This window comes from Cygnus atratus, chromosome 1 (assembly GCF_013377495.2).
Source record: "Cygnus atratus isolate AKBS03 ecotype Queensland, Australia chromosome 1, CAtr_DNAZoo_HiC_assembly, whole genome shotgun sequence".
In the NCBI taxonomy this organism is placed as follows: Eukaryota; Metazoa; Chordata; class Aves; order Anseriformes; family Anatidae; genus Cygnus; species Cygnus atratus.
This window is the reverse complement of record NC_066362.1, coordinates 32,256,954-32,281,148: the sequence shown is the minus strand read 5'-3', so window position 1 is coordinate 32,281,148 and position 24,195 is coordinate 32,256,954. Positions and strand designations below refer to the sequence as shown.

The window sequence follows — 24,195 nt, the reverse complement described above, 5'->3', positions numbered from 1 at the left end:
AGCTGTTCATCTCTCAACCAACAGTAACTTTGCCCTGTTGGAGCATTTTATGGTAAGAAAACTAAATAAATACAGATTTTTAAGATCTTTTTAACAAACTGGATCAGCAAGTATTATTTTGCATAACCAAAATAGCACTATACTGCACATTTAATATTTGTGTTTTGAGCGTCTGCTTCCTCAGGTTTGGATGTTTCAATTTCTTTTAACTTTACCTCTGAATTTCCTTAGTATGGACAATAGTAATGTTTATACTTTTAAACTACTCAGTCTTAACTTCAAATCAAATTTGCTGAGCTATAACTTCAAATCAAAACAATTTGATATAATGTTTGTTAGTACCCTGAAGTAATAGTTGCTATCATTTGGCTAGGATCCCTCTTTTTGTAGCCAAGAGGATTAAAGTTTCGGTTCATTAACCAACTAAATTATTATTCTACCTAAATTCAGAAAACATAAATAATAAATAAAAAAGATGGTGAATACTACTATATTTACATTTTGGTAATCTCTTGTTCACTCTAAAGTAGCATAATACAAAAAGTTTCCAATGGAATATATCCTAGAGCAAAAGAGACAGAATAAAACTCTGTAACCTACCTCATATTCCCTTCCATAATGAGGAACAGATTATAAATGTGAGAAAAAATGAAGAGGAAGAGGATGGTACTGAAGAACATTGTCATCCAAGACCCGTGGTCCTCTCGAAACATTTTCAGACGGAGCAACTGACCTGTGGTATGAATATTACAAGAAACCATATTTTAGTCAGTCAGTAAACATAAATGTTTACATGATAACAAAAACAAAATAAAGTCCTAAACTGTGTCTTGTTACGTCCAATTATTTCACTTTGTGTGGGGAGGACAGATTTGGTGTCAAGGAACCAATCTAGTCTTTTGCAGTTCAGCATGGACAGAGATTGTTCTTACAAAATTACAAGGTTGCTTCCCACAAACCGGTGACAAACTGATTGAGGTTTTGATTCTACAATCAAAATCATTAAACTGAACCTCTGAAGGAGTTCACATCATGTCCTGTGCTACCTGACCAAAATGTGGCTGTGGTTTCACATACACCACACAGGATTCTGCGTGTTGATTAAGCAGCCTTTATTGTTTCCCTGCTCCAGCTATTAACATCTGTACCCACTGTGCTCTAATGCTGGCACAGCAAGCTGAGCAGCTATGCACAAGTGAACAAGAGTGGGGAAATAGCCCATCTAGAAAAAAAAAAAATTACCATTTTTCTTCCTATTAATTAGGTCCACCAACCTGCTGACCTTGAGACTCAGTGAACAGTAGTGCTGCACATCTGTGTAAAAGTGGGAGGTAGTGATGGACCTGAAGGACAACTGAATAAGCCATCCCATTTTCTAGAAACTGATACATCCTAAAATTCTAAACCAAATACCACAGCAGGGAAAATCTCACAGAATTAGACCTCAAGGCAAGATCCACATTTAGTGGCATTTGCACAATGTCCAGAGAAACAAGTCTATAAATTCAGAAGTACCTCAGGCTGTACAAATCCATTATTTGCTGCCAGACTCTTGAGCAGTAAAAACAGAGTCATTAGCTCTTTATGGTTGCCTGTCTCTTTCCAGTGATTATAGACAGAGTCAGATCAACTATCATATGAGGTGATCGAGATCTCCTCTTATGTGTTGGTCTAGCTTGTGAAAAACATGAACATAGAACAGAAGTGGAGGATTTCAGGACATTTGGGCTAATGAGAAAAAGAGATGTGCTTTTCTGAGCAGGTGACTGCAGGACCAAAGATGATTCTTGCTTAAGCCCAAAGTACACATGTATCGATGGTAAATAAATAATCAGCCTTCCTCACAACAAAACTGAGATAATACTGTGCAATCTCATTGCTCCCCACTTTTGTGAGGTTATACAGAGCTGGCACATGTTCTTGTCTGCTACCCATTTAATGGCAGCATCTGAAACCCTGAACAAGTCTGAGCTTCTTGAAGTACATCAGGGGGCATAGACTCCAGTTCTACTGAAGTGTTCAGCTGGGGTCACCTCACCAGTGATACACACCAGGCAAGTGCCATCAGATTTAGAGTCAGATTCGAATTCTACCAGAGACATCTTGTTATGTTACATACAAATCATTTACCCTCTGCACTCAGCTCCTTGATCCACAAAATGGAAGATAATAATATTCTTTTTCTTACGGTGTTGACTTTTGCTACATTATACCACAAGACCCCAAAATGATTAAGCCCATAGGTGGTAACATAAAATAAATAAATAAAACGACAACAACAACAACTAAACAACCAACCAAACAAAAAAGTGTCACAAATCAGAATAGAGCTTATAGCCATACTTACAATGTAATTATTATTCATTTCCTAGCCAGAAATGTACACCAAATGCTATCACTGCATCACAGAAAATTAAATGTTCCCTAGAGTATCTGAGCTGATTGTTTCTTACGGTAATGTTCTTGTCATTTCACAAATGTAATGTTACACATTTGTCAGAGCAAGACTGATTTTCTTGTCCTACCACAGAAGTCTTAATGCAGTACAACACTCTCCTCATTCTTTGTAGTTTACACTTGGTTTCAATGGTTCCTATTGAGCAAGGGCTATTTATTTTCGGTAATTAATGATTTAAACAGAAGTCAGTGAGTAGTGGTGGAAAGTTCTAGAACTATTTTTTCAGTGCTTGACTCCCAGCAAGATCAACACCTAGCATCCCAGCAGGGATTTCAAAAGGACTTTGTACCAACAGGTAATATTTAACATGTTTAGCAGCAATATAGTTGCCATCATTTTTACTGATAAGGCAATATAAGAAAGACTGATCAACTACCAAGCAGTTTTTTAAACTAAAATTTGCCAAGTGCTGAGTAATAATGCCTCACTGCAATATTGCAAAATAAGACCCTAGAGTCCTCATTTTTTCACCACTCACACACAGAGAAAAATCTCAGTTCCTTTAGCGCATTTTTTTCTGTATCCTATTTGCAAATATTACACACTGAATATGAAATCTAAAGGAAAAAAGAGAGAATGCAACATCAATTTACCAATAACAGTATTTAAGAGAAGCTGAGAAAGATTACAGACCATTACAACTCAATTCCAATGTTAAAAAGAGTTACTGACTCATACATCATCTTTCTCTTCATCAGCTTAAGAAAGCCTTTCTCCTGTGAAGTATTTGAAGTAAAAGTATGTCCCCTGACATATGTTATGTGCTTCCCTGATTTCATTAAGACAGCAAAGTCGAAGCCTGTCTAAAATCTGGTACTGTTTTAAATAGTTAGATGTAGGTGCTTTAATCATGTGATGTGATATACCTCTCTCTTCATTCTGCAGAGGATGCATTTTTCAAAGCACACTAGTATGTCTTGTCACTTGGAAAAAAAGCTCTCCTTACTCTCATCGTAGGTAATAGGAGAAACTTTTGTCACGTTTTCTTCAGGAACGTATTTTTCCTGGGCTAGTTTTCCTTTTCTTTCTTGTCCTCTTACTTTGTTTCTCTCTGTCCTTCACTGTCCTAAACACATCAGTTTCTCACCTCCTTGTCCTGTCACCCATTAGCCTTTTCACTTCTCCAAACAGTTTCATTCTGCCCAGTTTCCAGATCTTTACATCTACCCTTATTGCTCCTTTCCTCTTCTAAACCTCTCTCAGTCTCATCCAGCCCATTCATTTCCTAAAACAAAGATACATATCCAAGCTCTGCAGGGGGGCAAGAGTAGCACAGGTCCACTGCCCAGTTCAGCAGAAGGGCAGCAGTGACAGGGATTCTGGAAGTGAAGGAGGGGCCAGAAAAGGAAAGTGCAAACACACACATACATGCCCCAAGCCTCTCCACTCTTCTCTTTCATGGTATCAATGATGAAAGCCCCAGACCAAGCCAGACTGTGGATTTGTAGTAAGTCCCTTTCCCTGAAAAGCAAGTGGAGGCTGCTATGGTAATAGCAATTCGTCTCGACGGATTGAGAGGAGGGGCATAATGATGAAATGATCTCTCTCTTACAGTTTGACATTTGCTCTATGAAGAGCTGCCATTGCATATGGAATACTACTGAAACCGTGGATTAAAACCAGTACTTGCAAAACAGAGTGGTGATTTTAGAAGATCCCGATTAATGGAGAGAAAAACCAGAGCCTGGAATCTAGACTTCTGTAAAATAGATAATTACAGCAGTCCTAAAACAGGTAAGAGAAAGATTTATTACATATTCATCCCACCTGTATTCTCTACAGAAATATATATTTATTTATTTTACGTAGCTACTGCACACTGATTAGTACATACACATATAAATTTCATATTATTTAAAGTATTTTTTTTTATAAATATTGCCTCTGGTAGGAAAATTCTTAAACATTATCTAACACTCTACTGTAGTTAATGTTTGCCATATGGGATTTCATTAACCCTCAAGTAAGTACATGAGCATAACTTTTAATGAAAGAAATAGTAGCTTAATCACAATACAGACTGAGTCATTAGGAAGAAAAGAATTGGCTATCAGTACAATGTACTTATCTCACTGCATACAAATACAGCTTTATATTACTTACTGTCCCCAGTGTATTCTTTTTATATATAATGAGCTAAAAGGGTACACTTTGAGAACATACGTAACAGAAGTAGATTGGTATGTGAATAGGCAGAAGTGTGGAAAACCTATACATGGTAACCATATAAAATTCTTAGAATAATCCAAACAAAACAGCAGCTGTAAAATCAGGATATATACTATATGTCTTTACTATAAAGATTAGCAAGTAAAAAGGAGCAAGGGACAAAGAGAAAGTGGATAAGGAACAAAACTACATAAAATAAACTGTTAATTCAGCTTAATCTTTACTTCAGGACAAATTAATCTCTTATTACAACCTTGTTACAAATGTCAAAAAATAAAAACAAACAGGTATGATGTGGAAGAATGGTTCCTAGGATATATTTACTCATATCGAAGTAAATACTTTAAAAATAAACAAACTCATTAAACATAATGGAACTTTGGAAGTACAAGTTAAATGCCATATAAATGATTAATCATGATAAACTGTGAGCTACAATTAGCTGTATACATAGATTAGATTCTCTTCAATGATACAATGCTTCTTAGGTCCAAAAGGAGTTTCATCAAAAATTTATTTTTTTAATCAACTTCAAGACTTTGGAGGCCGTATCACAGGTACAAGGATAACAGAGTCAAGTAGAGACTTCATGATTTAGGACATTGCAACAAACCAGGAAAGATATCAGCTCATCAGTCACGGCCAGCATAGTGAGCCACAGTAAGTCAACTTATATTCAGATCAGGTCTTACATCTTCTATATAATCAAAAGCATTAAGAAATATGACTTCTTCTAGAAAGAGAAACTCTCTGGACTTTGTTACAACTTTCAGATGCTGCTAGAGGAAAATGACAAAGGAGCTTGTAGATAGTTATCGTTAGAGAGTCACAGATCTAAGCCATATCTCTTTCAGGTCCAGGAAATGAGACAACCTAATAGACAGATAGAAAAACTGAGTCTATAGTCTATAGTCTATTCTAAAATTAAAACTTTTCTAGCAACCTTATATCCATAGCCCATAAGACGGCTGGATTCGTTATACTGCTTCTTAAAGGAGCAACATACAATTCCTACGCATGACTTTAGCACACTTCCTTGTCTTAATTATGGGTGCTGGAGCTCATAAACTTCAACTCTTTCTTGGTCATATGACTGATATTTTAATGTCAAGGCCTTCATCAAATAAAGACATTCCTTTAATTTTGGATGACCCATCATGTGATTGATCTTTCTGTCCATTTAGTGTTCCTGGCTATCTCCATCAACAGCTGAAACTGTTTAGCTGGAAAATTAACCACAAAAGTGTGTATTTTTAGCTTTGAAAGCCCAAATTCTGGCAAATCTGTTCTTAGTCAGCCACTAACAACATACACATCTCCTCACCTGTCACAGGATAATGTCATGGTGCTGTTGCTCATTCTGCCACTGCTAAGATGCGTGTATGCATGTTGGCTGGCTTTGCTTAAGAATACATGGACTTAACAGTGAACAAAGTAATGTTCAGGAAAATAAAGTTTTCTTAAACTACAGATGCAAAATATTGGACTTGAACTGTGAAGATGTTGTAGTCACATCTGGTAGCTTGAGTTAGTTTGTTAATCCTAAGGAAGTAGACAGAAAGCTTGCCATTGTCTGATAAAATAAAAAGTCACTGCTGAAATCATTACAGCATATATGCTGATCTACTGGACATCAGTGTAGCTCCAGTAGTCTCAAGACATGGTCTTGAGTATGCTGACTGTGTCTACTCAGGTACAGTGAAACTGGGTCTTGACTGTAGAGAAGTCTTCAAATTCTGATGGAAGACTACGAGTTCTTGTTATAGCACTAAGTTGGGAGTCAAACCCTTTTCTGTTCTTCTCCTGCTCATTACATCTCTTCAGAAAAGGTTCTATTTCTTTCTGAACCTGTTTGATTGTATCCAACCTGTTTGCTAGGCTGTAAGTCATTCACACTGATTGCATAGTGTTTCAAAAATCTAGTCTTGGTTATGGCTTCTAAGCTCTACTATAATACAATGAATAAGTAAGAGACAGTGAGAACCTTTTAGAAAATCCAAATATAAACCCCAAGGTTCATGGGGTTCATGGAAAAAGCCTACAGAGATTCACAGGAAATTCAAAGAATATGGAGAAACAACATAGGAAAATGCAAATATATTTTCTAATGTGACTCTGAGCTCCAAATGAATCTTAGCTGTGCAGCTCCAGCACCTCCAGATACATAGCTCCATATATAGCTCATCCCAGAGTGCAGTCTAGTAAACCGAAGGTAACAAAGGGAACAGGGGATTTATTAGTTCCAGTCTGTAATTGCTTTAGTGCAGTCACAGGGCTACACATCCAGGCTTCATCCAGCCAGCTTAGAGCAAAGTGGAGCAGGTGGCACAGCTGTCTGCCTCCCTCCATTCAGACCTACCTACAGTCCTCTTCCAGGAACGTGATGGGATCAGGAATCCCTGGCATTACAACTACCTCATGCAGCTATGGCCTTGTTGTTTGTAGGCAGTTCAGAGCTTATTTATACTGACAACACAAATGGAATTGAGTGCTTACTGCCTTCATCCATAGCTATCCAAATGGAAGGCAGAGAGGTGGGAAATACAACAAATTCAAAGCACACATGGTGTCTAGCCAGGATGATTTTAGGAAAAAATAACTTTCCTATACATATTAAAATTCCTTTTAACTGAACACATTGTAAAGCAAATGTTACTTAAGTCCGTTGTACCTATTAGGGTGACTACATATTAAAGAATTTACAAGGTCATCTCATAAATTTTAGTTGAAGAAAAAAATGTATACAAAGTTTGATATTCACAAACACTACGGAAAAACACATAGGTAAAGAGTACAGTTATCCCAGGTTAAAGTACAGTGTTTCAAGACTTAACAAAATACATTTAACAAAATACATTTAGAGAGCAAACATTTCCCACCTGTAAAATACACTGGGAGTTGAACATATGGCTTTCTATCTTTCTGGAAAGTCATTTGACTGCTTTCATTGCTGAGCTTCCAGAGAAACAACTTTTCTTCTTAATTTTATTCAGTACAGCCTGAACTAACTTTTTGCAAGTTCACTGGGTAAATTTGCAAAGCTCAATAATGCAGTCTCTATTTAGCAGGTCATCACAGCAGCTCTTACGTGTTATATTCTGACCTATGTCTGTGTACACACCTTTGGAAAAGTCATATTGTGTTAAGGAATACCTGTCTTCCTATCAAACATTGTTGTGGATTCTGAGCTATAAATGGCTGTTTTTACGGCCATCAAATAAGTTCCAACTTGGACAAACCTTACAGATTAACATCTCCTTCATCGTTTGGAGCAAGGTTCTAGAAACATGACAAACCGAAATTGGTGACAGCTCACTCTAGCAAAACATTCCAGCCTTTGTTTGTTTTTGCGTTGTTTTATTAAGAGTCCAAAATCTTTGAGATTAAAGGTAAGTCTTCACAAGTGTAAATACCTTGCTTAAAAAAAAACACACTGCAGTTTTATATTCCTGATTATCCATAATAGGAGTTGATACAAACTGGGCAATAAAGACTGAGACAAAATGAATTCTTTCTAAGCCTGCCAAAACACCCATGTTTGTGGTCTGGGACATTCGTTTGAGAAGAACCCCAGAAAAAACACCAACAAAGCAGCTTGTTCATTGCTTTGGATGGAAAGATTGGTGTCGCCTTCAGCGCAACCAGAATTTCATCCTGATTTGGTTTGTTTCTGTCTTATGGCCCTCAGCCACAGCCCACTGCACAGCTGCCCGCATCACAAATGCCTCTAGGCCCCGTATTGGTACCTAAGGCAGTCAAAGCAAGGATGGAGCGAGCCTGGGCAGTTACTGCCCTTCTGTCCTCCTGTCCTCCCCCCTGCTGTCTCCAAAGCTAGACACGGATACATCAGTGGGCTGTTACTACAGGTGCATGCTTTTTTTCTCTCATCTATCATGCACTACACTAAATATTAGATGGGAAAGAATATGAGGGTTTTTATAAAAGCCTGGGATGTGTTGCTGTAAAGTAAGATTGTTGCCTACGTGGAATTTGCATTTTTTCAGCTAGAGAGCTTGTACATTATACCTTATTCTGAATCCTTCTGCCAGTTCAAAAATACTGAAATTAACTTTTAAATTAAGTTTTTAATTGTAAATTCAACATATTTAATTACATTTTTATTTAAAGTCTGTTGGTCTCTTTCCTCTTCAGGCATACTCTATGGACAGACGATGAACAGCACATGCATTATTTTCATTTGCAACACCAATTCTAAGCTGGAGTGGTACTGTTACTTGCTGATTCTGGTTTGCTTTTTCATTTTGTTAGTGGGATTTCTAGGCAACATACTTGCCCTACGACATTATGTGTACTGCAGGAAGACATGGACTACTAACAGCATATTTCTGTTTAATTTGGCACTGTGTGACTTCACTTGGATTCTCATGGCACCTTTTTCAGTATACTATAGTCTCCAGAGGTTAGAAGACTATTCCAGTCAAACGTTTTATCACATCATAAGAATGTTTTTTAGTATTAATATCTACGGAAGTGTCTGCTTCCTGACATTCATCAGTTTTGACAGATACATAGGTGCTGTCCATCCTATCAGTTCATTAACGTGGTGGGACAAAGGAAAGGCCACGTCTTGTACTATTGCTGTATGGATCTTCATAGTCACTGCATCGGTGCCAGAGATCTGTTTCACAATTGAAATCGGAAGACAACATGACAGCACAAATTCTCAGGATAGCACTGGAGGAACTTTACAATTTGCCGTGCCATTTGTACTCTCCAAGATTGTCTTGAGATTCCTAATTCCAGTCACAGTCATCTTTACATGCTATGTGTTGACCCTCAAAGCATTGCTACAACTCAGTAAACGCCAGCAAAGAAGGAACAGAATTATTAGGCCTTTTTTACTGATCTCAGCTGCTATGATTTTATTTGCTGTTTGTTTCACACCTTATCATGTCATGATGATGGTGATACTAATTTACAGAATTACTTGTCAGGCGCCCTGTGGGAGCACAAATACATTGCTTGCTGTTTATCAGATCACAGAGATCATCTGCAGCATCAGTAGTTGCCTTGACCCAATCATTTTTACAGTAGCAAATAAGACATTCTACCAAAGAATGAAAGACATAAACTGTCATCCCAAACGCCAGTGCTGCTGTTGTCTGACACAAAAGGTAAGGGACATCATTCTGTCCCCAAGAACGGTGACTTAAATGTCAATCTACAAAGACACACATCTCTTCCTACCCGTTTGGCTTTGTACCATTAGACCGGTTTAAAATTTCATCTCCTGTATAGCACAGCAATCTCCTGAGTAAGCAAGAATAGACAGCAAGGCAGGGTAAAACTTAACATGTAAACCAACTGCAAAAGAAACCCTAGCAACTCCTGGCTTTCCAGAACTGGCATTTTAAATATCATTGTTATAAATATATCTTAATTTATTGTGGCATAGCACTTCTTCCCTGTACGTACATGTGATATGGAATGAACAATGAATAAAAGCTCTAAGCAGCTACTTTAGTTCTTGGCCAGAAAAATGCCAAGCACACTGTGTTGAGGAGTCTTCTTATAGCTTCTATTAATTATTTTTTCATATGTTCATAAGTGCTGTTGTGGTTGGACTGTGCAATTAATAAGAATCATGATGCTAACGGCTGAACTTCTTGAGCGTTTGTAGAGAGGCTTTCTGTAAGTACCTAATTTTAATTCTGTAAGTACTTATAGAGTAGAGTGCACTAGAGTTCCTCTGGCACTGCCAGTGGAACCTCATTAACCTGGATAAATTCAACAGATTTCCAAAAACAAACAAAAAAAATAATAAGGTAACATCCCTAAGGATAGTCAGAGCCATAGTGAGTCTGATCTGAAGCAAACAAACACCAAGTTGTTTGCCAGTGAACTCTGAACTCATCAACAGGGAGAAGCGTGCAAAGGAAAAGTTCTGAAGTACAAAGGGGGCTGAGCTGCAAGAAGAGTAAGAGACACTGCTCTCTTATAAAGAGTGCTTTTTTTCTTGTTCATTTAGGCTCTTAGCATCAGTTTCAGGGCAGCCTGAGGTAATCAGTCGAGAGTGGACTTTGCTAATTAAAACAGTAAAATTTATAGTCATTGAAGAACGTCCATCCGTCTTCAGTAGTCATTAAATATGTGTTCTCCCAACATACACAGGCAAGGTCATGCTTCATATTCAACCACCTGCTTTCTTGCCAAGAAATACCTTAACTATAAAAGTCTATATATTACTAAGCCTACTAACTTTATTTTCAGAAATTAGTGACAAAGTACTTTTTAATATACCTTCTCTAGTATACTATTTTTTTTATTCCCAAAGTTTGAATATGATTTTGTTCTCACATCGCTATGTAAAAATAATTCTATTCTCCATTGGTGTTAAATTTCACTTGTTGAATGTTTCAGTTGCATTGAGTAAATATATATGTACATAAAATACTTAGAACATTGTTTTTTCTGATTTTTTTCAACTGTGACGTGAAATGAAGAACCAGGTCCTGATAATCTGAAACACTTCAGATAGGTTTGGATGTATATAAATGAGGATCTCATAGCAAAATTGCTTGTCTATATTCTGTTCAGTGGAGTTACACACTCACCTCATCATAAATTCTGCTTTTATTCCTTTGATGACTTCTTAATCCTTAATTTTCTCATATTTTAAAGGAGAAATACTTTGTTTTATGCATGAGTTGTCTTTTGTAAACATGACGGGGTTATTAGCAGTGCACTAACTTCCTTAAGAGAGTTTGTTAATCTCTGAACGGGCACACATCGGCAGTTATCTGCTCTAGTATATGCTCACATCGCAAACTGATACAGAAACAATGTCAATGCCATTTAGTGGCAGCGGTGCTCTCAGCATGGGAAGGGACAGAACAGGAGAGATAAGTGTGAAGAGCTCTGCAATAAATGAGTTTATTGCTCCCACTGGATTGCACCACCAAGTTTGTAAACAGTGAGCTATTTCCAAAACCAAACACCTGCTATTCTTATCTTCTAAACTATCCTTAAAGCTACAGATACACTGTCTCCTTCTCACTTAGGTATTGCTTTTCAACGAGTTAATTTGTCTGTAAAATTCAATGTGAAATCAAAATAAGTTTTTCTGGACACAAAGTTAAACAGAAAAGCTCAATGCAGTTCTCATTGCTTACTATCTACTATATAGATAGTAATGTTACTATTACATTATTAAGCTACTACCATTAGAAAGGTCTTCTGTTGTTAATGAGGAAATAAGCATTCAACTCAGAAGAAATTGTGAAAAACGTTATCGAAGTCATTTCTTGACTTTGGATAAAATCTATATATATATATTTCTTCTTAGAATTGCAGCTTTCATAACACCTTTGAATGCAACCTGTGGTCACAAGTCCCCAAAGTTGGCAAGAATAAAATTAAAAATTTTAATTAAAGACTGGATTGAAAACCTGCAGCAAGCTCAACAATTAAAAAGCATCACAGATAACCCTTCCACAACTCACGTGCAATGCGTTTTGTGAGCAGCATTAACATGGATTGCTCAGATTCTCAAGCAAAGTCATGGTTTTCACTGCCTGTGTTTCAGTGTGTAAAAAAGAAAAACTTGTCTTAGGAAATGCTTTAAAGTCAATGTGACAGTCTGACTCAAAAAGTTTTCTATAAGACAAGGAGAATTTCATTCTGGTCAGGTAATCAGAACATAAAATACATTTAACTGAAGGAGAATGACCTTTATAGTCTCTATGTGACAGAACTATGCAGAATACACATAAAAAGATGCAAAATGAGGCAAAATGAGCTGCTTTCTGCTGTCTGTCAGCATCGCCCTACCAAAGGGCTGCATGGTCCAGGGCACACCTGATGGAGGGATGCCAGAAATTGCCATCATGGTCCTGGGAGAGTATTAAGGAGCACTGTAAGTGCTGTGCCCAGTGACCAGGAAAGGACATGGGAAGCAAAGAGGCAGGGAGCTCTTTTCCCAGGCACGAATCCTGATCTCAGCCAACTCAAAAGATAAAAATTGCCATAAAATAGCATATATCAAGATGATACAGATTTCTGCTGCATATGCTTTGGTCCTCCCTGATTTCTGAGGATCTGAGAAAGAGATACAGGCAGCATGGATGGTAGTCCTGCTCTATATGCTTCGCTGGGTGGAAGCAGGAGAAAACTGGAGACTCCTCTGGTTTATTGTATAAGGCAGGTGTCCCATGTCCTCAGTCCACAGTTCTGGGTCCATCTGTGGAACAAGGGACAGACTGTTTGGACACTGAAACGCTAATAAAAACATTTTCTGCTTTTCTCCTTTTTGTATTCCACAGACAGAGAAATATGAAAAAAACTGTATTACAAAAGTAAATCCTTCTCTCCAGGTCTGTTTCTGTAGCTGGATGGAATTCTCCACAAACTTATAAAAGCTCACTATTTTTTTTGTCAATAAAGCCATCAATGACACACAAGGTGCTCACAGACACAAGAACGTGGGGAAGGAAAAACAAACAAACCACCTTACACCCCTGAAAAGATTATTCCCAGACAACCCCAAATAATGAAGCACAGAAGAGGAAAAAAATGAAGACATCCTACAAAAAAAAAATATATATATATATATATCTGTGTCACAGTGCCTCTGTTGCCTGTTCTCCCATCTCAAGCTTCTTCTACAACATGCCTTGTACTGGGTTGAGTCTATAGGCACAATTTAGTCCTTAAAGGTCATCTTTAGACACAAAATTCTTACGAAAAATCATTCACTCTTCTCCCTCTGCTGTTCAGATTGCAGTTCCTTATGATAATCAGCTGTGAATACTCCCTGGTAGCTGACAAGGCTTCTAGACATTGTTTGCCTGCTCATAAGAGATGCTATAATCAATTAAACACACTTTTTAAAAGTGTTTTTGTTCAACCAGGCTGAACTAATGTTAATGTTCTCCTGACTGAAATCAAAGGTTTTCTACAAAGTAAGAATTAAAAGGCACAAAACATCTGTTCATATTTACTTGGTCATATTTTTGTTTGGAAATAAAAGCTCCTAAAATGTTTTATTATAATATTCCACAGATAGTTTGACATACACATATAAAATCAAATAAGATTATTCCATTTTCCTACAATAAGTGAACAATAAACTGAACAGCTAAGAGCCAAAGTCAACATCTTCTATGATGACAAATATGTTGCAATACTGGTTCCTCACAGACCACTGTTTGGATTAAATCTGACGCCATGGTATCTAATTAAATGCCCGGCTGTTCTAATGAGTTTGAACACACCAGTTAACGTGGTAATAATTTATTAGCCTACAAAACTGACTGCCAGGTATGGGTAGCTTTCACGTACTATTTCTAGATTCCGAGATACTACAGTGAGGGGCATCTTTATAAGGTACTAGATGAATACAAAATGGCCCACGGCCCAAAAGGTTTGAGTACTTACACATGTGATCAACTGAGGTCAGAGAAACAACTTTCTTATATATTACTGTAAAACTCACCTTTGTTTTGCAAGCAAAAAATGTCAAAACAAAGAGCTCTAAGTTGAAGATGTAAATAGAGCTACAGATGTCCCAAAGGTGCTTTGTAAGGTAAGCCATCTTTATGCATCCACCATTCTGCATTTGCCCATTCAATACTTGTATCTCACACACAAACCACCTGAAATTTTCATATTAAGATACGAGCCTACCTTTTTAAAATAACAGTGTTAAAACGCTCCTAAGGTTTTGGGTTTCACTTCAGTATACATAGATAAATGTACTCTGATACCAAAGTTTTTCTTTTCCACGCCTCAGAAGCATTGCACTTGGAAAGAGGCCATGACAAACTGTACAACAAGGCAGATAAGATACTTCACCTTTGTACACTGCTTTCACAAGTGGAAGTCAATGCTCTTTAGACAGAAGAAAAAAAATATCACCACACTGATTCTACTGCTGGAGGAACCAAGGCAGAGGCAAGTAATGCAACCAAGTCCATCCAACCACCTCAGAGGGAAACGAGGTGGTTCCCCTGTCTTAGGGAAATGTCCCAGTCTCCCAAGTCTCCCAATGCTGACCACAAACCACACACCGGGCTCGTGCTTGCCCCTTGCCTGGGGCTGGGCCTGTGCCCTGCACCTCTGCATGGGTCACGCCACCTCCTCCCCAGCCACCCCTGCTCCAGACACAGGTGGTCAAAGCCCAGCTGTGCCTGCAGCTGGAGAAGAGGGCACATGCCAATGGCCTGCAGAGAATTACTGCCCGGGTAAGCTCTCTCCCTTCCTTTTCACATGGTTCAGTGCGGACAGGGCTTCCTCCAGCTGGGAAAGGTCAGCCTTAGTTGGGGAGGGCTGCAGTTCTCAGCTTTCGCACTCTAAAGTAAAACTCAGCCTAATGCCACAAAACATACACATTCAAGGTCTGAGCTACTGACCTGGCTAGCAGAGCGACGCCTTCACACAGTACTCCATGTGCTACGGGAATCCAGGACCTCCGGTTTCCTGCCAGTCCAGCCAACACCACTGAGAAGACCAGCATTATTAGCCAAGACATCTCCATCAGGTTTCTGGTGAACTGATTTTGGGGGTCACATGGACCTGATGCGAACTAGAAACCGCACATGAAGCAAATGCTGGTGAAATGCATTTTCAGGAGGTGGGGCCTAGATGAGTGGACAGTAATGTGGACTGGTAACTGGCTGGATGGCAGAGCTCAGAGGGCTCTGCTCAGTGGTGCAGTCTGGTTGGAGGCCTGTACCTAGCGGTGCCCTGCAGGGCTCTGTACTGGGTCCAGTGTTGTTCAACTTTTTCATCACGACCTGGATGATGAAACAGAGCGCATCATCAGCAAGTTTGCTGATGACACAAAGCTGGGAGGAGTGGCTGATACCCCAGAGGGCTGTGCTGCCATTCAAAGGGACCTCCACAGGCTGGAGGGTTGGGCGGAGAGGAACCTCATGAAGTTCAACAAGGGTAAGTGCAGGGTCCTGCACCTAGGGAGGAACAACCCCAAGTACCAGTACAGACTTGGGGATGACCTGCTGCAGAGCAGCTCTGCAGAGAGGGACCTGGGAGCCCTGGTGGACATGAGGCTGACTATGAGCCAGCAATGTGCCCTTGTGGCCAAGAAGGCCAACGGTACCCTGGGCTGCATTTGGAAGAGTGTTGCCAGCAGGTGAAGGCTCTCCCCCTCTCCTCAGCCCTGGTGAGGCCACACCTGGAGCATTGTGTCCAGTTCTGGGCTTCCCAGTACAAGAGGGACATGGAGCAACTGGAGCGAGTCCAGAGGAGGGCTACAAAGGTAATTAGAGGACTGGAGCAGCTGTCGTATGAGGAGAGGCTGAGAGAGCCAGGCTTGTTTAGCCTGGAAAAAGAGAAAACTGACGGGAGACCTCATCAACGTATATAAACATCTGAGGGGAGGGTGTCAAGAGGATGGAGCCGGTCTCTTTTCAGATGTGCCCAGCTAAAGGACAAGAGGCAACGGGCACAAACTGAAGCACAGGAGGTTACGGCTGAATATGAGGGGGTGCTTCTTTACTGTGAGGGTGACAGAGCACTGGGACAGGCTGCCCAGAGAGCTTGTGGAGTCTCCTTTTCTGGAGGTATTCAAAACCTGCCTGGATGCCACCCTGCGCAATGTGCTCTGGGTGATCCTACCTGGCAGGGGGTTGGACTAGATGAGTGTGCAGGCAGGCTTAATTCTGCATTTTTCTGCATCTGTCAATTTCCATTACACAGATTTTAAATGTAATTTTAATTAGAGACTTTACTCTTCCTGATGTCATTACATCAGCCTTAAACAATTGTGCTGATGCAGTTAAAAGAAAAACTAAAAAATAGATATTGATTTCCTATCATGTTTTAGAACAATTTTCAGTAGGAAAGCAGCTGAAAATCCTGCCTTGGCAATACAAAATGCTAACATGTTTATTTGTGAGGTGCAGATTTTTTAATTTTACTTGACTGTATCCCAGGTTATAAAATGATCATGAAAAAAAAATCTCTATTTAGATGTCCTTACTGCATAACAAAAAGTTGGTTAGAGGGCATATAAGGATGAATTATATTTTTTCACTCTTCATCCTTTATGATTTTTTAGCATTTTTAAGCACCTGCTTTTTTAACTGCCAGAACTATAAAAGTAATTCCACGATCCTCCTCCTTTTTCTTATTCCAGAGTTCCAATACATTTCATCATCTTATTTGTAGTACCTAGTAGAAACTACAGTTTTCTTCTCTGAATTTACTAGAACTCAAATTTCACAACAAGTAAAAGAAGCATTACAGTATTTATATCCCATATAATGCTGATGCTGAACTCTGAAGGGCAGGACTGTAATCTCTGTTTCTCAATACCACTTTAGAGACACTCTGCAATGACTTGTCAAAATAATTAGTTCAATTTTTTTTAAACTCTTTCTTCTTTTCTCCTGACACTGCACTGAAAGTGATTCACAAGCTTATTTTTAACAAAAACAACAAAAAATAGATTTGCTTGCAACCTATCTACCATGCAGTCCTTTCAAAAAGAAACATTTGTAAAGCATTTTTGAGTCAGAAAACAAAGCAGATTTTGTCCTCACCCATCAAGGAGCAGCCACAGCTTTACAAATGGTCTTTGTGGTAAATTGTCCAAAATTCAGTATTGCGTCAAAGCAAATTACAAACCTGACTGTGGTGTTACATGTAATTTAATATGTGTATATGTAAATAGCTTAATATGTTTACATAATAGCAAGTATGCACAATTAATATTTAGCCTGATTTGGATAAGGAACATCCCTTTCTTTCAAACAGACGAAGCTGAGGTTGACAGAAGGCAACCACCCCGCAACTAACTCTGAACTGGAACTCAACAGAGATTTGACCACAAGCTTTGCCACTAATTCTCTACAGGACTAAGGCAAGCCGTGCTGTCTCTGGGACTCACTGGCAGGAATGTAAGGTCCAGAACGAACATGCATGCTGAGCTGTCAAGGACTGACAGAGAGCAAGAGAGAAAAGAGATTTACATTTCCTTGAGTCAAAAAGTTCAAACACAGGAGATAGCACATGTTCTAATAAAAAGAAGTTGTGTCTCGAAGGTTGAGAAACAATGCTCATTTTAATTAAAAAGAAAACAACAACAACAAAAGAAGCTAGACTCTCTCCTGGCCAACAACAAGGAGAGAACAAAGTACATTATTTTTTGGCTAGACCCCCACAGCAGACTCAGGAAAGCTGAGCAGCTACAAGAGCTTCCTGCACAAAGTTCTCTCCCTCTGAGGCCTAAAGTATGCAGAGAAAAAGAATAAAGAAGAAACCCTGATCAGAGACAGTTTACTGATATAATCTCTGTATGAACAGATTAAGTATGTGCTTTGTTTTGTTTCTCATCTTCAATAAATATTTGTAATTACACCGTCTGTTTTGGACACTGGGAATAAATCTCAAAGTTCACAAGCAGGCACCCCAGAGGTTACAGAGTGTGTTTGCATTTCAGATGCACAAGGCAAGCAGAGAATTGATGTTGTAGGACTGAGAGGACGTATATTTCAGTGACAATCAAGAAGGCTGTCTAGCTTACCATGAATGACTGGGGAATTCGCTTAGACTTGAGCATTTGCAGATTCAGAGAAAACTATTATTTCATAAGCTATACATTTCTCAACTAGCATCTGTATACGTGTTCAGAGAGACACTTGTCTGAACACCAAAAGGGACATCACCAGTTAGTCAAGTCCTACCTCAATATTAGCGTGTGCTGCAAGCACAAAAACAGTGAAATGGGGTATGTTTTCACTGGTTAAAGCATTTGCAACACCTATTTCAACTGTGGGATGAACTTTCCAAATATTGAAAAAATTGTTCAGGAAAAAAGGTCAGGTTCTTTACTTTAACAACACAGGACTATGTTTATATAAGTAAAAAGAGTAACTGTAATTATATCTTCTTTTAACAACCTGCAAATTGGACTTCCTGTATTTGACAAAGGAACCCAATGTATATCAGAGAATAAGTGCTCCATGCAGATAGCTTTCATTAATGCACATAACAAAACTTCTGCAATTACATCATTGGAAGCATTGCTCATTAATCCTAGATTGCCGTTCTAGATATAGCACATCATTTGTGTGTATTATGTGGGAACACTCTGTGATACTGTCCAAAAAGGAATATTAACAGCATAGAAACGGAAAGAGTAGAAATCTGCAATATCAGCGAAGCCACCAGATACATTTCGACTAGCAGCATCTTTGGAAAAATTGAATTTTAAATAATTTGATACTATGTTATTTGCAAAACTAAGCAACCATGGCAAATACTATATTGACAAATTTATTGAGTAAATATATCTTTCTGGGAAATAAATTGAGTGGAGAAACTGTTACCAATCAGTGAAATTTTGAACAAAATAACAGCTTTGTAGCAAATTTCATCTGGAGCTCAATCAGAGCTAATGAACCCAAATTTTCATTACCAAAAGAAAGCCAAAGGGTGGGAAGGTTCCACAGCAGAACACATGAAAATACAGTTTTATGGTACGTGCATAGAAAGCTGGTGAGCCAGCTGGTTTCTTTTGGCCAGAGAGGAGTGGTTATTGAAAAATGTGATGTTTTTTTCCAAATACGTTTTCCCTATTCAGGTTTGTTTTAAAATCAATTTCCAATTTAATCATTTATATATTGTACAGAAACATTCATTGTTATTATTCTTCTACCATATTTAAGTTTCCTAATTTCAAGAAACTGTTTAACTGCCTGTCATATTCACCCAATACCACTAGAAGGTGCTCCTCTGTTGAAAGATAATTACTTCTGTCTGAATTGCTTCTCAAAGCCAATTTTCCTCTGATAACTGCGGTTCTGGCCAGGTGTTTACACAGGCTGTAATTGCAACAACTGCCCCTGTTCTACAACAGCAGGACCTGGTGTGTCATAGCCATTAACGCAGCATGGGAATAGCAGATCTGCTGTCGCTCATTTGCTTCACCGGCGAGTATCCCGGCTGAGCAGGACTCCAGGGAGTTTTGCTGGAAGATGAGTTGGGGAAACTGTGGTGGATCTGGCACCTCGCGAAGAGCCACAGTTTCTCTGAGGTTAGGAAAAACTCATTCCTGGAGTACCTTAGAACAGAACGCATTCATTCCTGGAGAGACGCTTGGCCGAAGGCAGGAGGGTCCAACGTTTTAAAAAAGGGCAACCACACAAACAGAAGCGTGTGATCTACACCACTTCCACATCAACAGTTTCAAGACACCAAAGCGTACCCGGAAATAAGTCATATTTCATAGACAGCACTATGTGAGCCTCAACTGAGTTAAGATTTAGTTTGCTAGGGATCTGATAACCAGAAAGGCATTCTGACAACCCCGAGTGCATACAGACTGCCTCTGCAAGCTCTTCACAAATACAATAAAGAACTGAAATAACTGCAGTTCTTCTAATAAAAAGCTTCAGCCTGCACGCTGTTTGAAGAGTTAAATTTTCTGTCATGTGTTGTTGGGTAAGATTTTGGTGAGAAAAGAGAAAGAAAAGGGAAATAAGGAAGGGCCGACTGGCTAAGGCAAGAATCTGGCTCTTTTAGGTGTGAAATTTGGAGAAGGTCTTCAAGTGACCATTATGGAATTCAAATATTTTGGTGTACTTTGAGAGCCTGTATTTCATCAGCTTTTTTACCTTAGGCAATATCCACTAGAAAGCCCATTTTCACTGAAAGATGGCAAAGGAAAAAAGTGTGCATAGAATTCAAGGGGTGAATCTTTAAGCCATTAAAACCTAAGGTCTACCCTGGGGAGAAGGTTCCTGCTGGTGAGGATACATGTACTTGGGCTTTCATAAGCTTCAGTATCACAAGGGAAGCAAACACAGCGCTCCTCAACTGGAGCTCTTCAGCTGGAGCACTTTGCAGAGGCTGTTGCAAGAGGCAAACTAAGCTTAGAAGCTACTCAAATAGAGTTTGGTTCACCAGACAGGTCTGAGTGATCAAAACTGAAATAATTAAAGGAGAAAGATGCTGGTAAGCTGTTCGGGAAGAAAGCCTGTTCCATCCACCTCTATATGTTAATAGGGCAAACATTCCCAGGGAACACAACCCTACTCCCTGGGAAATGTGATACTACTACAGAAAATCACTCCACCCCTAAAGGTGCATGTGTCTTATTTTCACATGGAAAATAATTTATACAGTTCTAGATCTGAGAGTTTAAATGTAAAAGAAATAATAAAACATGTAAATGACACAGCTTTCAGATCCAGCATGCTTTATGTGCAGCATGATACTGCACAGCATCTTTATCTTCAAATAGCAAAAAAAGAGCTCTCCATCTTGAGATGCCAGTGTCTTAATAAGAACTAGATCTTAGTAAGAAATAGGCAGAAAATGGTATATGGCACTTGTTTTCTTGAGGTTACAGAGCACTTTCTCAGTCCTGCTGCTAAACGTTTCCAGCTCTTTCAGAGGAAGATCCTTTCCCTTATAGAGTAAGGAATGTAAACCTCTTCGATAGAATCAAATATCTTCACTCATTTTGAAGTAGTATTTATTTTAGGAATATCTTTTTAGACTACATTCAATACATCTCGTACGGTAGTGAGGAAAAACAACCACAAATTTTGTCTTGAGGCATTTACAATGGTCACAAAATATTCACTGGGACTCCTTAAGAGGTCTATTTATAAAGGGATTAAATAGAATATGAATTATTCAGCCAAAATAAATAGTGCCTTTCATACCGCCAGAAACACCTATTTGACACTGATGTACTGCGGAATACACACGTTCTTCTTGGAAGAAACAGTCTTTGAAGGACTTCGCCTTTCCATTATAAATCACAGCAAGTAAATAACTAGAAGACACTTAACTTGCTTCCCTCAACGAGCCAAAATCATGCAAGATGGCTTTATGGCATATCTCTTGAAGGACAAGGTTTGTAACTGTAAAAATGAAAACGAGAGATTAAATATAACTCAAGGTAGGTAGCATGAGAATTTCTGGACTGAGTTTTGTTCTACTAAAGGAATTCAAGGCATCAATCTGACTTCCAGTGCACTACCCACAACACAGAGTGAATGAAGAACCTGTGCTCCACAGCAAATGGAACAACTTTTCCAGGGGGAAAGTCTCCTCTGGAGAAGCTGAGCTATGGGGAGGCACTTGTACAGCATTACTGGAAGCAGGAGAACTAGGAATGTTTGAATTATCCCCACAGAACACAGTATCAAATGAGACTCTGGCACCAAAGGTATATAGCATTTGACACAAAAAGGATCTCAGAGCTCCAGTGTTCATGGGTGTTGGCAGCATGCTGAGGGTAAGACTCTTTCAGGTAAGTTGTGGGCCCACCCTGTGCAGACAGCAGTGTTGCAGTGTGGTCCCATTGACTCTGAAGAGACAACTGATGCCTGCATTTGTTTTGGTATGTGTCACTAGCACGGCAATCAGAACCAGTCTCAAGAAGTCTTTGCTTTCTCCATCAGCAGGCTAAGAAATTGAAATCTGTTCCCAGGAGAGAAATACTTCTGTTTTACTCTTTGAATTTAGATAGGTCATAAAGAAGTGACCCCTAATCTAAATAAATCTGCTCCACCTTCAGCTGCCACAGAGAGGAGGTGCTTGGGGTGTAAGCACGGCTCAAACCACTTTGAAGTAATCTACCTTGGTATGTATCGGAAAGATCCGTCATCCGTCAAAGTGGGAGGCATGGAGAAAATTATTGAAAAACCTTTACATTTTCATTCGTTATATGAGAGTGATACGAAACTGAATGCTGTGCTAAGCTCTGAATTCCTTGGGGCAGGAACTCCACAGAAATTCCATGCAAAATATTCTTTTTTGGTTTCTTCTTCACTTTCTACACGTCATGAAACTCCAGCATATTACACCATCAAGTGCCAATTGAGATCCATATTTTCTGTCACATCTACGACCATAGATTAGCAAGACAGCTAGGAGGTTTGTGCTTTATTGTTAATTAAAGCCAGGATTAATCAAATTTTAGGCCTTGCTCTCTTTCCCCCCCATAAACTATAATTTAATATTGCTGCTGTGACTCTCTAGGAACTCGATCCCACCTAATCCCCTAATGTCCCCTCTGCCATAACATATCACTTTCACTATTTGTTTAGCATGCTTGACTTTGACTGAATCTTGCACAGGTTTTGTTTCTTCTTTGCGTTAGTATTAAAGAAAAGTGTGTTTCTCAGTACCATGGCATCAGTGTGCCAGAAACAGAAAACATTATTTAGCATGGGCATAAGCTAGCCTCAAGCAGTTGTCCTCTTTGAAAGATCACGTCCCAGGGTTGCAGATTAAAGACGAATTCAAGGTAATTTAAGACAAGACGACCTCGGCGGAAGAATCTGTCTCCTTCCAACTGGCAGTTTGTTTTTAAAAACTTCAGTTTTTCTGGCCTTCGGGCAAATGGCCAAAACCAACAAGTTTCACAATATTCCACCACAAGTAGGAGGAAGAAGAACTTGATAAATCTGGGGGTTTATGTGAAAATTTGTGAAGGACTTGCTTCTTAGCAGCAGGTAGGCAGGAATAAAGACTACTGCTGACTATAGCTTTATTATTTGTCTTCAGAATTACTGTCAAAGGCGCCTAAAAATAGACACATTTTTGTTTGAACCTTGAAGAAACTCTTGGAGGCTGGGAAACTCTTCTGGGAGTTATCAGGACCGTCTTTCCTCAGTATCCATGGCGGGCCACTGTCAGACACTGAGCCAGAAGCGTGTCTGGCTTAACCCATAAAGTTTGTAATGTTCTGAAGTCTTATAAATCATAACAAGAAGCAACTGATAATCACATCCAAATCATCTACTTTGCCATAACTTATGCTATGGCCAATTTGAATATGCAGAAGATATATATATATATTTAATAATTCCAGATAATTAATTAATAGACACATAAAACAAAGGAAAAAGCAGATTTTACTATACTGGAAGTGGAACAGGGAGGCAAGGAAATGTGCAAAAACTGAAATGACGTTTGTAGCTTGTAATTTTCAATTCATGTCTTAATAAATGACTTTTCTGCCTTTTGTTTGGATATATAATCTCAGAAATCTTCAATTCCTGCTTTGCTGAGCTTTAGAGAAGACACCACTTTCTACCTTTTAAACATTTTGGGATATTTATTTGGATATTTTGGGCCCAGAGAAGCTGTGGATGTCCCATCCCTGGAGGTGCTCAAGGCAGGCTGGATGGGGCTTTGAGCAACTTCGTCTGGTGGGAGGTCTCCCTGCACATGGCAGGGGGTTGGAGCTGGGTGGGCTTTAAGGCCCCTTCCAACTCAAACCATTCCATGACTCTACGATTTATACGAAGCAGAAAAACATTCACTGTTCTTCTATTTACTGCTGTCATCTTTAAAGTATGTAACTATACCTAACTTTACTGTTATGTATGGTAATAACTATCATAAGTATTGTTAAATCACCATCATTTTCACATGAAAATTTCAAAAGAGTCTTGCTCTCAAATACTTACATAGTCATCTGCTCCTGTGTTGTGCTGCAGAGATTGGGCTGCCCCATAACCATGCAAAGTCGGAGTCAGTTCTAATGAGGCCTTCCTAATGGCACCAAGGAACCACAACGTGCTGATGCTTGGGCAGTAATAAATGAAGGCTATTTGTGGATTAAA

At 39.1% G+C, this 24,195-nt stretch overlaps 2 protein-coding genes across 5 annotated transcripts in view; one reads left to right on the top strand and one right to left on the bottom strand.

The window, feature by feature from the left end:
• The window catches only part of TMEM117 (transmembrane protein 117), a 211,883-nt gene that overhangs the window by 178,139 nt on the left and 9,549 nt on the right, over nucleotides 1-24,195 (bottom strand). For all 4 annotated transcript variants that reach the window (XM_050716931.1, XM_035544103.2, XM_035544104.2 and 1 more), the window contains exon 3: nucleotides 601-733. In XM_050716931.1, coding sequence (XP_050572888.1) covers nucleotides 601-733 — 133 coding nt within the window. The remainder of the gene's footprint in view (nucleotides 1-600; nucleotides 734-24,195) is intronic.
• On the top strand, nucleotides 4,123-9,801 carry LOC126913752 (P2Y purinoceptor 1-like). Its single transcript, XM_050716942.1, has 2 exons — nucleotides 4,123-4,192; nucleotides 8,780-9,801. Exons 1-2 carry the CDS (start codon nucleotides 4,123-4,125, stop codon nucleotides 9,799-9,801), a joined length of 1,092 nt encoding a protein of 363 aa, XP_050572899.1.